The sequence below is a fragment of the Carcharhinus amblyrhynchos genome, chromosome 7, assembly GCF_965287045.1.
Source record: "Carcharhinus amblyrhynchos chromosome 7, sCarAmb.v2.hapA, whole genome shotgun sequence".
In the NCBI taxonomy this organism is placed as follows: domain Eukaryota; kingdom Metazoa; phylum Chordata; class Chondrichthyes; order Carcharhiniformes; family Carcharhinidae; genus Carcharhinus; species Carcharhinus amblyrhynchos.
The window spans coordinates 22,281,146-22,294,678 of NC_137330.1; the positions used below are offsets into that span (position 1 = coordinate 22,281,146).

At 42.1% G+C, this 13,533-nt stretch overlaps 1 protein-coding gene across 1 annotated transcript in view; it reads left to right on the plus strand.

Moving 5' to 3' along the window:
- LOC145345425 (chorion-specific transcription factor GCMa-like) overlaps positions 1–13,533 on the plus strand; it is a 30,818-nt gene that overhangs the window by 12,351 nt on the left and 4,934 nt on the right. The window contains exon 3 of the mRNA XM_080193242.1: positions 10,866–10,978. Coding sequence (XP_080049368.1) covers positions 10,866–10,978 — 113 coding nt within the window. The remainder of the gene's footprint in view (positions 1–10,865; positions 10,979–13,533) is intronic.

Consider the following 13,533-nt stretch of genomic DNA (forward strand, 5'->3'; position numbering starts at 1 on the left):
TCCAAATAACTGGTCTGGCTCTCTCTCATTTGGCACTTAGGGAGTGATCTTATAACCTTGTTCCGCTCATCGTTCGATGAGGTGAGGTGGTAAGATAGAGTGAGAGGCAAAAAAATGAGAGATGTGTCCAGCTTTTCGGCTCCCCCAGTCTTATCGGCTCTGTTTTGCCGGTGAAATTGGCTTCCTGCCTAGGAAGGGCAAGAAGCCAATTTAAGTATTAATTTTATCATTTAAATGACAATAGGGAGTCCTGGGCACTATTGTTTGGGCTCACGACCTTAGCTGCTCACCGGCGAGAATCACAGATGGTCTCCACCATGGGAGATCAGACGTGATGGCCTTGCTGGAGGGGCTCAGAGGCCGTTGAAGCCCCCTGGATGGCCCCACGCAGTGCCCTGTTCACTGGGAGATTGGGGTGTTTGCACAATGGCAGCTCTAGAGCTCAGCAGCCAGCTTCCCTAGAGAGCCGATGTTTTGCATCAAGGTAACCCTTCATCATTAGCTAAAGACAAGAAAAATTCCCCTTGTCTTTTTGTCTATGCCATTCCTATCAAAACCCTCCTCCTTCACTCCACCCTTACAGTATACATCTTGTCTTATTTGTCTTCAGCTCCGACGAACGGGCATCATTATTCAAATCGTAGAACCATAGAACATTACAGCCATTACCTTGACTGCCAAAGCAACCTTATGTCTTCTTTTAGCCTTCTTGATTTCCTCCTTAAGTAGTTTCTTGCACTTTTTAGACTCCGTTAAGCATCCTTTTTGTTCCCTGTTGCCTATACATATTGTACATCTCTCTCTTCTTTATCAGAGTTGCAATATCTCTCGAGACCAAGGTCCCTTATTCTTATTCACTTTGCCTTTAATCCTGACAGGAACGTACAAACTCTGCACTCTCAAAATTTCTCCTTTGAAAGCCTCCCACTTACCAATCACATCCTTGCCAGAGAACAGCCTATCCCAATCCATGCTTTTTAGATCCTTTAATCGTTAGCTCTATTTTCTCTCCACAGGTGCTGTCAGACCTGCTGAGATTTTCCAGCATTTTCTGTTTTTTGTTTCTTTATTTGTGCCATTATCACTCCTTTTAGCCTTGGAACATGAAATATTTTGTCATTTAATCTGTCCTGGCTTCCACTCTAGCACAGATTTTCCCTTTTTATTTTTTCCCACTTTCCCGACTGCCTATTGCCCCCAGATGTTAAAACCCCATTGCATTCCTAACCATCCGCAGTTCTGATAAAACATTGCTGACTTGAAAATTTAACTATTTCTCTCTCCACAGATGCTGCAGAGTATTTCATGCATGTTGTTTATACTTTCTTGCATTCTTTCAGAACTGATCAGTTCTCTTAGCATTCCTCAGGGTTCCCTACCTCCTTTGATCTTCACTTTTAAACCAGAGGTTTTATATTACACTAATTATGCACTTTCAGAGACTTCATTAGTGAACAAACTGGGATTTATTTACAGTCATCTTAAAGAGCTACATGTTTGTAGCTAATTCTAAAATGTCTCAGCCCTTGGAGAACTCCGCCCCTTGGAGTGATTTCCCCACTCTGTGTCTTGATTGGTCACCTAGGCCAGGTGACCCATACTCTGCTGTGTTGCCCTTAAAGGGACATTCACCACAATTACGTAAAGTCTGCTTCTGAATTTATGTAATTTCTTTTCTTTCAGTTGTATTATAATGCAGTCTACATTATAGCCCTGACCTTTCACCTACAAAGGAGGGCAGCCCATATAGCTATTCAGCACCATAAGGAGAATTTGATAATTTGTTGGTTAATTCAACCATTTGTCTACTTTTTTTTAAATATAATTTTCCTGGAACATTTATAAAACCTGTTTGGCCTGTATTTAACCTGGCAGTGCAATCAGCATGGAGCATGTAAAACAGACTGCGGAGGTGCAACCATCTATACACAATGCTTCAGGGATGAAAATGTGTAATCTTAAAGCAGTGACTGATTAAAAATCTTCACATTGCAATGGCAAGAGATTAACAAAGTCTAGAAAACACATAGAGGCATTCAAAACACACAAGGGTGGAATGGCAAAAATTTCACAGACAGAACATTAGCAGACACTGAATTAAATATTCCAAAGCAAGCACAGCTTTTGAAACCTGCTGCCAAAAAACAAATAGATGAAATTAATTTATGATGTAATATAATGAAGGGTTGATGTGACACTAGCACACTGCTGTGCTGTTTTTGAATCTTTGCCTGCATTTCAGTGAAGATTTCCCAATTATTCAAAGTCTTACTCCTTTGATACAGCTCATCTACCGCCAAATCGAAAAGAATATGACTTTCCCGGGTCATTGAATAACTGGCAAACAGAGCAGATCTCAGCCAGGCCGGAGAGCAATACCTTCCAATGTTTTCCAGCATGTCAATGAAGCGTCTTACAATAACAGAAAATGCTGGAGAAACTCAGCAGGTCTGACAGCATCTGCGGAGAGAGGATAGAGCCAATGTTGAATCAGAGTGATCTGGGGTGGCATGGTGGCACAATGGTTAGCACTGTCGCTTCGCAGCACCAGGGACCTAGGTTCGTATTCCCAGCTTGGGTGACCGTCTGTGTGGAGTTTATATATCCTGCATGGGTTTCCTCTGGGTGCTCTAGTTTCCTCCCATAGTCTGAAAGAAATGCTGGTTAGGTGCATTGTCCCGAACAGGTGCTGGAGTGTGCTCACTAGGGGAATTTCACAGTCACTTCATTGCAGTGTTAATGTAAGCCTTACTTGTGATTAATAAATAAACTTTACTTCATCAGAGCTCAGCCACTGTGTCAGACCTGCTGGGTTTCTCCAGAAAGTTTTTGTTTCAGGTCCCAGCAGTATTTTGCCTTTATCTGAGAGTCTTACAATATATTCCAAAGTACTGTACAATATATTGTAGGACATCAGTGAGTGTTATTTTACTAGGCAGACTGTAGGTGGAATAGTATGTGGAAATACTGGACAGAATTTTACCCTGGTGTGCTGTTTCAGAAGTGAACACCATTTCCGCTCTGTTGCTTTTTTCAGTTCCTACATAATTCCAGTTAATATTTAAAGTGCTGGCGACGTACACTGAAGACACATGCGTTTCCGTGGAAGGGGAAGCTTCTCATTGGTGAAACTCGCTAGCAGTTTTCAAGGCTGCAGCTATGAGTGAGCTGTATAAGAGCCTCCTGATTATACAGGTCCTGCATCATGGTCAGGAATTTCCTGCCTAACTCCACTAACATTAATATAAGGCTTACCGAGAGCACAAAGTGACACAGCTCTTTCAAATTAAAATTTCACTTGTAAATATTTCACATTACGTTGGTTTCACTTTGTGCACCATTTATTTGCTGAGGCTAGCTTAGTCAGAGAGCTCAATGTACTGGCACACCTCATGATTGGCACGCAGGGCAGTTAGGGAAAACTTCCTTTATTGTGGGAGAAACAATGTTATGCTTTTGTGTTCACTCTTTTTTGAATGTTCATGTTAGTATCCAATGTTGGACTCACCATTCTGCGGGACATGGCTGAATGTGAAGGGTCAGCTGGCCCTCTGTTCTATACATTAAGACATTATCATTGTCTGAGATCACTTTTTTAGGAGGGATAATTGAAATGTTGTGGGTGAACTCAACATTCTGGACAGACACTGCAAGCCAAAACCCTGAGATGGACCTATGTTTGCCCTTTACATCCCTCAAATTTTTACCTGTTCCCATCAGACTTGCACCACAGACTCTTCCCAATTCTCTCCTCCATGCCCCAGATTCCATCCGCTGTCCTTGAATCTCTCTTTAACTCTTCCATTCACCCAAACCCCAACCCCCTCCCCTGTAATGAGCCCTTTTTGGTCCCAACTGTCCACGAAAGCTGGAGTTCTTCTGCTCCCATCCCTTATGCCACAGAGTTTGACAAGGAAAATTGCTGACCTCTAACACAACTGCACAAAGTGAACTGGCACACACCACCTTTAAACAAATCTGAATTGAGTTCAATAAGATTTTTGTGCATCCCTGAGTCTTTATTGTAGGTATAAATTCATTTTTAAAAAGTATTACACTGATGAGTATTCATGGCATGCACTGTATTGTAAATATGAACCTGCCACAGGATTGGTTTGAGGCCTGACATGGCATAAATATGTAACTAATTTAATTTCTGTATCTCAACCTGCTGTCAGGAAAGCAAAATTTCCATCTCATGTAATTCAGTCATCTCACGTGTTCCTGAAGTCTTTGTAAAATCCTCCCCCTTGACTGAAATAATGATATAGTGTATTTTTCACATACCAGTATTCGTTTTGCAATTTTAAACATGTTTCATTCTTGTTGTTGTTCCATTTTGACCTTTTTACGTGTCTTATTTGCACTATAATTTACATCAATTGAAATGAACTTGAACAATTTGTTTTGTTCATTCATAGGATGGGTTTTAAGGGCAATGCTCGCACCCTTTAGGTGGTGGTGGTGACCTTATGACTGCTGCAGGCTATTGTAGTTACACCCATGGTGCTGTTAGATAGGAAGTCAATAGGTATTTGACCCACCAATAATGACAGATCAACAATACATTTTAAAGACAGATGTTGTGTAACATGGAGGGGAACTTGTGGCACTCCCAGGCATTTGTTGCCTTTATTCCTTCTAGGCAATAGAAGTTGGGATTTGGAAGATGCTTTCTAAAAAGCCTTAGCGAGTGACTGTGATGCATCTTGAAGTTGATGCATATTGCAGCCACAGTCGTGGCTGAGGTCCTGGATGGTTTTAAGCTTCTTTACTCATTCAGACAAGAGGTGAGAATTCCTCCAAATTCCTACCTTGTGCCTTGTAAATAGTGAAAATTTACTGGGAAATCAGAAGGCATAATTCTCAGCCTTTGACCTGCTTTTGTAGCCACAGGCTATATCTGGTTGGTCCAGTTCATTTATTGTTTAATGGCAATCCTCAGTATATTGACGGTGGAGGATTCAGTAATTCTAATGTCATTGAAAGAAAAAGGGTTTAATTCTCTCTTGTTGGAGTTTGCCTTTATCTGGTACTTATGTGGCATGTATGTTACTTGCCACTTGTCAACCCAGGCCTGAACACTTTCCAGCTCTTGCATGGCTCAGTATCTGAGGAGTTGTGAATGGTAATGAATTCTGTGTAATCATGAGCAAACATTCTCAGTTTTAAGATTTTGATGGTGGGAAGGTGATTGATAAAGCAGCTGAAGACAATTGGGCACAGAACATCGTTCTAAGGAACTCCTGCAGTGATGTCCTGGAGCTGAGATGATCGGCTACCAACACGGCAAACATTTCTCTTTGCTGGATATGACTTCAGCTAACGGAGAGTTTTCCCTGATTTACTGCTGCCTCTTGATACCGCACTTGGTTAAATGCTTGATATTGTAGCCAAACGGGCCATCTAAAATGGTGTTTTGTAAAGCATTCTGGGACAATTGGGCAAGAAACTAAACCGACAGGCTGCAGTTTAAAGACAGAGGCAACCCTGATGAGCGAATACACAGGATATGGGTCATCTCCAGGATGAAAGAGACTTTCTGTTCACACTGGGTTGTGTGCCAGACATAGGGGCACTGGGAATCCTTATTTAGGAGGGAGATCTGTGACCTATGTGCCTCCAACACCTGCAGACATGGCCGCTGGGGACATGTCTGTGTGATCGGTGTGGTAGCACCTGATTGGACTCTTATCGATCAGGGTGATCAAGTCCCGATCGATTGATTGGCAATGGCCAAAAAGGGACATGAAACCAAACGGGGTATAAAGGGTGCTGCACAACCAGGAATCTCTCTCTCTCTCTGACCCCATGAACGAGCTACAATGACAGAGAGCCACCACACTGGAGAAGGAAGGAAGGAAAGAAGATCAGAGCCAGAGTGCCACACCAGACTAAGCAGACGACTACCAAGTCCAGCGCACAGATAAAGGCCAATATCTGCTTGGGTACTTGTCAGTCATGCAAAGTTAAGGTCTTGTATTGTACTTGAATTCTAGTATTTTCTTGTAAGATAACTTATTGTTGGTCGGGTGGGTGATTATTGATTGTGTGGGTTTAAATAAATATTGGTTGTACTAACAAGACATCTACTCGTAGTTATTTGTCCACCGTATAAGGGTTAAACCAGACTGTGCGGCAGGCAACAATGTCACTTTAAAAGTATGTCATTGGTTGTAAAGCACTTTGAGACACCCGGTGGCTGTAATAAGTGCCAAATAAATGCATATTTTAAAAAAAATTTACTGGATATGGCTGACTAGACTAGTATTTATTGCCCTCCATAATTGTCTTTGAAATGTTGGTGATGAACTGCCTTCTTGAGTTGATGTGATTTATTATTGCCATATGTTGTTGTGGATGGTCTGGAAGGATGGCAAAAGTTGCAGCAGGACATAGATAGGATGCAGGACTGGGCGGAGAAGTGGCAGATGGACTTCAACGCGGATAAATGTGTAGTCGTCCATTTTGGCAGAACCAACGGGATGAACGAGTACACTATCAAGGGCAGAAGTCTGAGTAGTGTTGAGGAGCAGAAGGATCTTGGGGTCCGGGTCCACAGGACTCTTAAATCGGCCTCGCAGGTGGAGGAGGTGGTCAAGAAGGCGTGTGGTGTACTGGCCTTCATTAATCGAGGGATTGAGTTTAGGAGTCGGGAGGTAATGCTGGAACTTTATAAGACCCTTGTCAGGCCTCATTTGGAGTACTGTGCGCAGTTCTGGTCGCCTCACTATAGGAAAGATGTAGAAGCTATTGAAAGGGTGCAGAGGAGATTTACAAGGATGTTGCCTGGACTGGGAGGCATGCCTTATGAAGTTAGGTTGAGGGAGCTGGGACTCTTTTCCCTGGAGAGACGAAGGTTGAGAGGCGACCTGATAGAAGTTTACAAAATGTTGAGAGGAATAGATAGGGTGGACTCTCAGAGGCTATTTCCCCGGTTTGAAATGGTCGCTACGAGAGGACACAGATTTAAGGTGCGGGGAGGGAGGTTCAGAAGTGATGTTAGGGGTAAGTTTTTCACTCAGAGGGTGGTGAGTGAATGGAATCGGCTGCCGTCAGTGGTGGTGGAGGCGAACTCGCTGGGGTCTTTTAAAAGACTTCTGGATGAGTATATGGGGTTTAATGAGATTGAGGGTTATAGATAGGTCTGTAGGTTGGTAGGTGATGATGTGATCGGCGCAACTTGTGGGCCGAAGGGCCTGTTTGTGCTGTAGTGTTCTATGTTCTGTGTTCTATGTTTTAGTATACAGTGAAAAGTATTGTTTCTTGCATGCTATACAGACAAAGCATATCATTCATTGAGAAGGAAAGTAGAGACTGCAGAATGTAGCGTTACAGTCTTAGTAGAATGTAGACAAAGATCAACTTAATACAAAGTAAGTCCATTTAAAAGTCTGACAGCAGCCAAGAAGAAGCTATTGCTATGTGACCTCAGACTTCTGTATCTTTCTCTCTCTTCCCGAAGATGGAAGAGAGAATGTCCAGGATGCATGGGGTCCTTAAAATTGTTGGCTGCTTTGCCGAGGCAGTGGGAAGCATAGCTGGAGTCAGTGATGGGAGGCTAGTTGATGTGATGCGAGGCTAGTTGACATGATGCATTGGGCTACATTCATGATCTTTTGTTCCTTGCATCATTGTTGGACAGAGCAGGAGTCACACCAAGCTGTGATATAATCAGAAAGAATGCTTCCTATGGTGCATCTGTAAAAGTTGGTGAGAATCGTAGCTTATGTGCCAAATTTCTTTAGACTTCTGAGAAGAAAGCCCACCAATGCCTCTACTTTAACTATAGTGGCAGCATAGAGTGACCAGGACAGGCTTTGGTGATCTGGACACCTAAAAACTTGAAGCTCTCGACTCTTTCTACTTCGTCCCCATTGATGTAGACAGGGGCATATTCTTCTTTACGCTTCCTGAAGTCGATGACAATCTCCTTCATTTTGTTGACATTGAGGGAGAGATTATTGTTGCTGCACCAGTTCACCAGATTCTCTATCTCATTCCTGTACTCTGTCTCATCATTGTTTGAGATCCGACCGATTAATGTGGTGTCACCAGCAAACTTGAAAATTGAATTGGAGGGGAATTTGGCCACACAGTCATAGGTGTATAAGGAGTATAGTAGGGGGGCTGAGAACACAGCCCTGTAGGGCACCGGTGTTGAGGATGAAGGTATTGTTGCCTATCCTTACTGATTGTGGTCTGTGAGTTAGGAAGTTGAGGATCCAGTTGCAGAGGGAGGTGCTGAGATGCAGGCCATGGAGTTTGGAAATGAGTTTCATGGGAATAATGGTGTTGAACGCTGAGCTCTAGTTAATAAGTAGGAGTTTGACATAAGCGTCCTTGTTATCTCAGTGTTCCAGGGTTGAGTGCAGGGCCAGGGAGCTGGCATCTGCTGTAGACCTTTACATTTCCTTTATCAGTACAGGTGTCTCTTGCTTGACAGTCCACAGGTAAAATTGAAAACTTACTAGTGCCCTGATCTTTCTGTCAGCAACGAAGTTGTGGCTTATGCCACTAGCTGCACTCTAACTTACTTTTCTTTAACCTTTTTTGTCAGCTGCAGTGGGAACTGCCTCTCCTGGCTGTATTGTAGATCCATCATTGAACTGAGTGGGGAGGCCTATTGAAGTAGGGGTGCCTGATTGAGACAAAAACCACACTCCCCTTGTTATGAATTGAAAGTGTGCTCTTTGAGTTCTTCCTTCAGTTCAGTGCTCCCAAGTGTTTGCAAAGTAATGTTCAATCAATCTTTCATCCTTGCTGCCTCATCTGTCCCCGGTGGAGCTTGCCACAGCAGCCTTCCACCACATGCCCTGTAATTATTAGGCCAACAGCTCAGGTTGACTTGCTGAGGTCCTGGTGGGACCATCAGTGGGGTCCTCCATGGAGCTCTTTCTAGTGAATTAGAAGTTCAGAGTTCCAGTCCGAGTCAGTTCCCCAGGAAGTCTAATCCCATTGCAGCCCTCAATAGTCAATGCTCAACGTTATTGGGGTTTGAAGATTTGGGCCAGAAATTGCAGGAGAGAGCTTACATGTTGTCCCTTCACAGTGCAACGTGTCAGTGTTTTAATGTGTGCCACCAATACACTGTATCAGGTCAGTTGTTGAAATCTCAAAAGTCATATGGCCATCTACCTAGAAGTAATGCAATCAAACAACATGTAGATTCAAAGAACTTATATTGGAACTGAGGCATCAACAAGCCAAAAATGCATTTTTAACAGTTAAAGAAAATCCCCAAGAGTTATACTTATTCAGTTGGTAATGTTAAATACAGTGATTAATTTGGAATTTTTAAGCTCTTTTCATTTAATAGAGTGGTTGACAGCAATCTGAATTTGACTTTGATTCTTTTACTGTGATGCAAAGCAATTTCTAAAATGTAAATTGATCGGCAAAGGCCAAGTTTTACAACAAACTGTCCTATTATTTCTACTTCTTGTGCCTTTATTTATTAAGATTTTCTCTGAAATTGCTACATAAGTAAATGAGGCATCGTCCCGGAGCTGTGATTTCCCCCTTCCCCTCTGCCTTTTACATTCATAGAGTTGATGAAACGCACAAATCTTTTTGTTTGGGATCAGACATTAAACCAAAGCCTCATCTGCCAGCTCAGGTGAACATGAAAGATATATTGAAGAATTGGGAAACTCTCCAGGTATATGAGCAGAAATTTCCAAATGTTGGAAAAACTAATGCTATTGTCTTCAGTATCCACTATGAACTCTGTTCCTTAGCTGTCGATTTCCACCTCTTTAACATTGCCTGACTCTCCTCCCACCTCACGCTTTGCTGTTGAAATCCTTACCAATACCTTTGTTACCTCGAGGTGTAATTATGCACTCCAAGCCAGCCTCCCATTTTGTACCCTTCATAAACCCAAAACTTGCTACCCGCATCTTTACTCGCACCAAATCCCGCTCACTGACTTATAACTGCATTTGGTTAAGCAAAGTTTCAATTTGAAAATTCTCATTCTTATTGTTGAATGTGTCCAGAGCCTGGTGCCTATTTCTAGAATCTCTAAATAAATTTCTAGATTCAGTCTCACAATCCTCCTGTATTCCTCTAGTTCGAGCATTTTAATTGTTCCACCATTGGTGAATGTGACTAAGCTCCGGAATCCTCTCTCTAAGCTTATCTGCCTATGTACTGCATTAAAACCCACCTCAGAATGAGCTTTTGGCAACCTGCTGTAATATCAGCTTCTGTGTCATTGGTTTCAAACTTAGCTTGATAATGTTTCCGTGAAACCCTTTGGGACATGTTATTACATTGAGGACACTGTTTGAAAACAAGTTATTGTTGGTATCCTGGCCAATATTTACCCCTCAAACATCACCTAACAATAGATCATCTGTTTCTTTGTGGGGCCTTATTGGGCAACAATATGGCTAGCACTGCTGCCTCACAGTACCAAGAACCTAGGTTTGATTCTGGCCTTGGGTGGGAGTTTGCACATTTTCCCTGTGTCTGTGTGGCATTCCTTTGGGTGCTCTGATTTTCCCCTCTCAGTCCAGAGATGTGCAGGTTAGCTGGACTGGCCACACTAAATTACCCCTTAATCCATGATAAAATGTGCATAGTTATGGGGCAGGGGCAGACCGAGGTCAGATGCCCTTTTGGAGAGTCAGTGCAGGCTCGATGGGCTGAGTGACTTCTTCCTGCACTGTAGGGGTTCTGTGGTTCTAAATTGGCTGCTGCATTTTCTACATTACTGACTATTTAGCTCGTGTGTGAAAAACACAACGTAAATGTAAACTATTTTTCTTTCTAATTGGGAGATCGCATTTTGACTAATTACATAACATGCTGCAAATAAATCAAAGAAAAAAATTTCAAGCACCTCTTTTCCATTACAGAGAAATGTTGTCCGAACTGTGGCGCACCATTGAATCTCATGCCATGCCGAGGTCATGGGGGCTATCCTGTCACCAACTTCTGGAGACATGAAGGAAAATGCATATTTTTTCAGGTTGGTTTTCCTTCCTTTTTAAAACACCTGCACACACCACTATGCTACAAACATATAATTCTTCCTGAAGGGAAATCTGAATTGTTGCTTTGAAGTTTAATAGAAAGCAATAGGGAGAATTTCAATGGCATGTGCAATTACAGGCAAAAAAGGTGCAACTAGACATGGTTGTGGGTGGGGCGGGGGGGGTGTGAGTGGGGGCAAGAGCATTGAAAATTTCTGATAGAAATATTTCTGATAGACTAGGGAATTAAGGGTTATGGTGAGAAAGCAGGAAAGTGGAACTGATCCACTTCAGATCAGCCATGATCTTGTTGAATGGCGGGGCAGGCTCGAAGGGCTAGATGGCCTACTCCTGCTCCTATTTCTTATGTTCTAATTATTCATTTGAAGTATGTTTTTAATAATTTTGTTTAAAGTTTAAATGGCGAAAAAATTATGAAGTGAATGTCAGATGTTTTACTGACAGTGTTGATCAGTGCTTATTTAAAACACAATTTTAATTCAGTAAAAAAAGTTCCCACAGGTGCAATATGTTATTATTATACCAGCTGGGGGGAGATTTGGGAATGAGGGATGAGGGGGCTGGAGGAAACAATTTTTAGGGAAAAGGCAATGTGAAAAATAAAGAACTGTCTAAAAAAAAATTAAAGATAAAAGAATAAAAAAATGTTTGAAGAGGTACATTAGCAAGGCGGGGATATTCTTTCCATTTTGTTCACACAAAATTGTATTTATTTTTGATTTTACAAAGTCATATTCTACATATCACTATTCATCAAAAACAAAGTCCAGTTCACTTTCTTGACCAACTCCTCTTAAAATGTTCCATTAGTGCATTACATGTTATCGCACTGTTGGCTGAGTGTACAGGCATCCTGTGATTGTTTTAGTTTCGCTAATGAGAATAAGCAATGGAAAAATCCACAAATATATTTGTAGGCCTCCATCAAATTGTAAATCAGTAGCTAATCTTTTTCATTTATCATTCACTGAGCAAATTGCCATCTAGAATATGGTTGCCATTTTCAACTCTGATTCCCTCACATATGGCAGTATACAACCAAATCCTGCAGCCAGCAGATTCAGATTGAAGTGTGAAGACCATAACAAAGCTGAGACAGCCAACTTTTTCTTGTAGGTTTCTTCTGACCCAGAGCCAAAACTTTGTAAAATTTATTGATTTGCAATCTTTGCTCACCATAATAACCTCACTACTGAGAGTAAACTAGGTTATCCTAAAGGATGTGAAATGAAGTCCTTTTAATAAGAACTTAATGTCATCTATTTAGTGCCTTAATTTCTATTGCTTGTAATAGACTTGCTAATATAGTTTTAAAATGGTCTAGTAGACTTCTCTATATATACCTGATTTATACACTGTATCCTATGTAACCAAATAAGTCAAGTTTGATCAAATACAGCACTGGATACCGGGTAAGTCAATTAATCCAGTGTAGTACATAATGGTTTTTGGGTTGGAAGAAATGGACAGGTTGTGTCTTCAATGGTCTGCACAACAAAGTTTTCTCATGTCCTTGAAGTTTTTCAGGACATACTGGCTGGTCAGAAACCAAAATGTCTGTTTTGAATGTTCCTTCTGATCTGTGGACTCTTGGCATGGACAGACTGTAGTCATATTATGGTACTTGCTGAACACTTGTTAATTAGTACTACACCTAAATAGGTTATAGAGTAGGCATGTTGCTCCTGAGCATGGTGTTCCAACATCTCCCTTGGGAATGTAACACATGACGACTGATATCAGTGATCTGATGTCACAGTAATATAGCATCATCTACATCATATATTAGCATGTCTATTCGGTTAACCCTTTATATTATACCTCCCTGCAAGTACAAATCTACATTTTTATAACAACATTAAAATATGGGCAGGATTTTCCAGTCCTTCCTGCTGACAGGATCTTCAGTCCTGCTGAAAGCAACCCTCCTGTGTGGCAGGTTCTCTGGCAGCAGGGCAGATGAGCAATGCAAATGCCATAGGCATTGGTAGGACTGGAAGATCCTGCCAACGACCAATGGCAAGTTGCCTCTAACTCTTCCCAAGTCACAGTTCCTTCAGATTCAGTGCCCCATGGTGTTCATAGAAATCATAGAAATCTTACAGTGCAGAAGGAGGCCATTTTACACATCGAGTCTGCACTGACAACAATCCCCACCTCCCACCCCCCCCACCTCCCCCCCACTCCCCCCAGACCCTATCCTCACAATCCCACACATTTACTTTGCTAATTCTACTAACCTACACATCCTGGGATACTATGGACAATTTAGCATGGCCAATCAACCTAACCCGCACATCTCTGGACTGTGGGAGGAAACTGGAGCACCCGGAGGAAACCCATAGGGAGAATGTACAAACTCCAAACAGACAGTGACCCAAGCCAAGAATCAAACCCAGATCTGTGGAGCTGTGAGGCAGCAGTGCTAACCACTGTGCCACCTATTCCTGGACCTTGGGGAAGACAGCTTGGAGATATATGGGTTTTTATCTTCTTCTTGGAGGACATAATCATCACAGGAAATGGGACA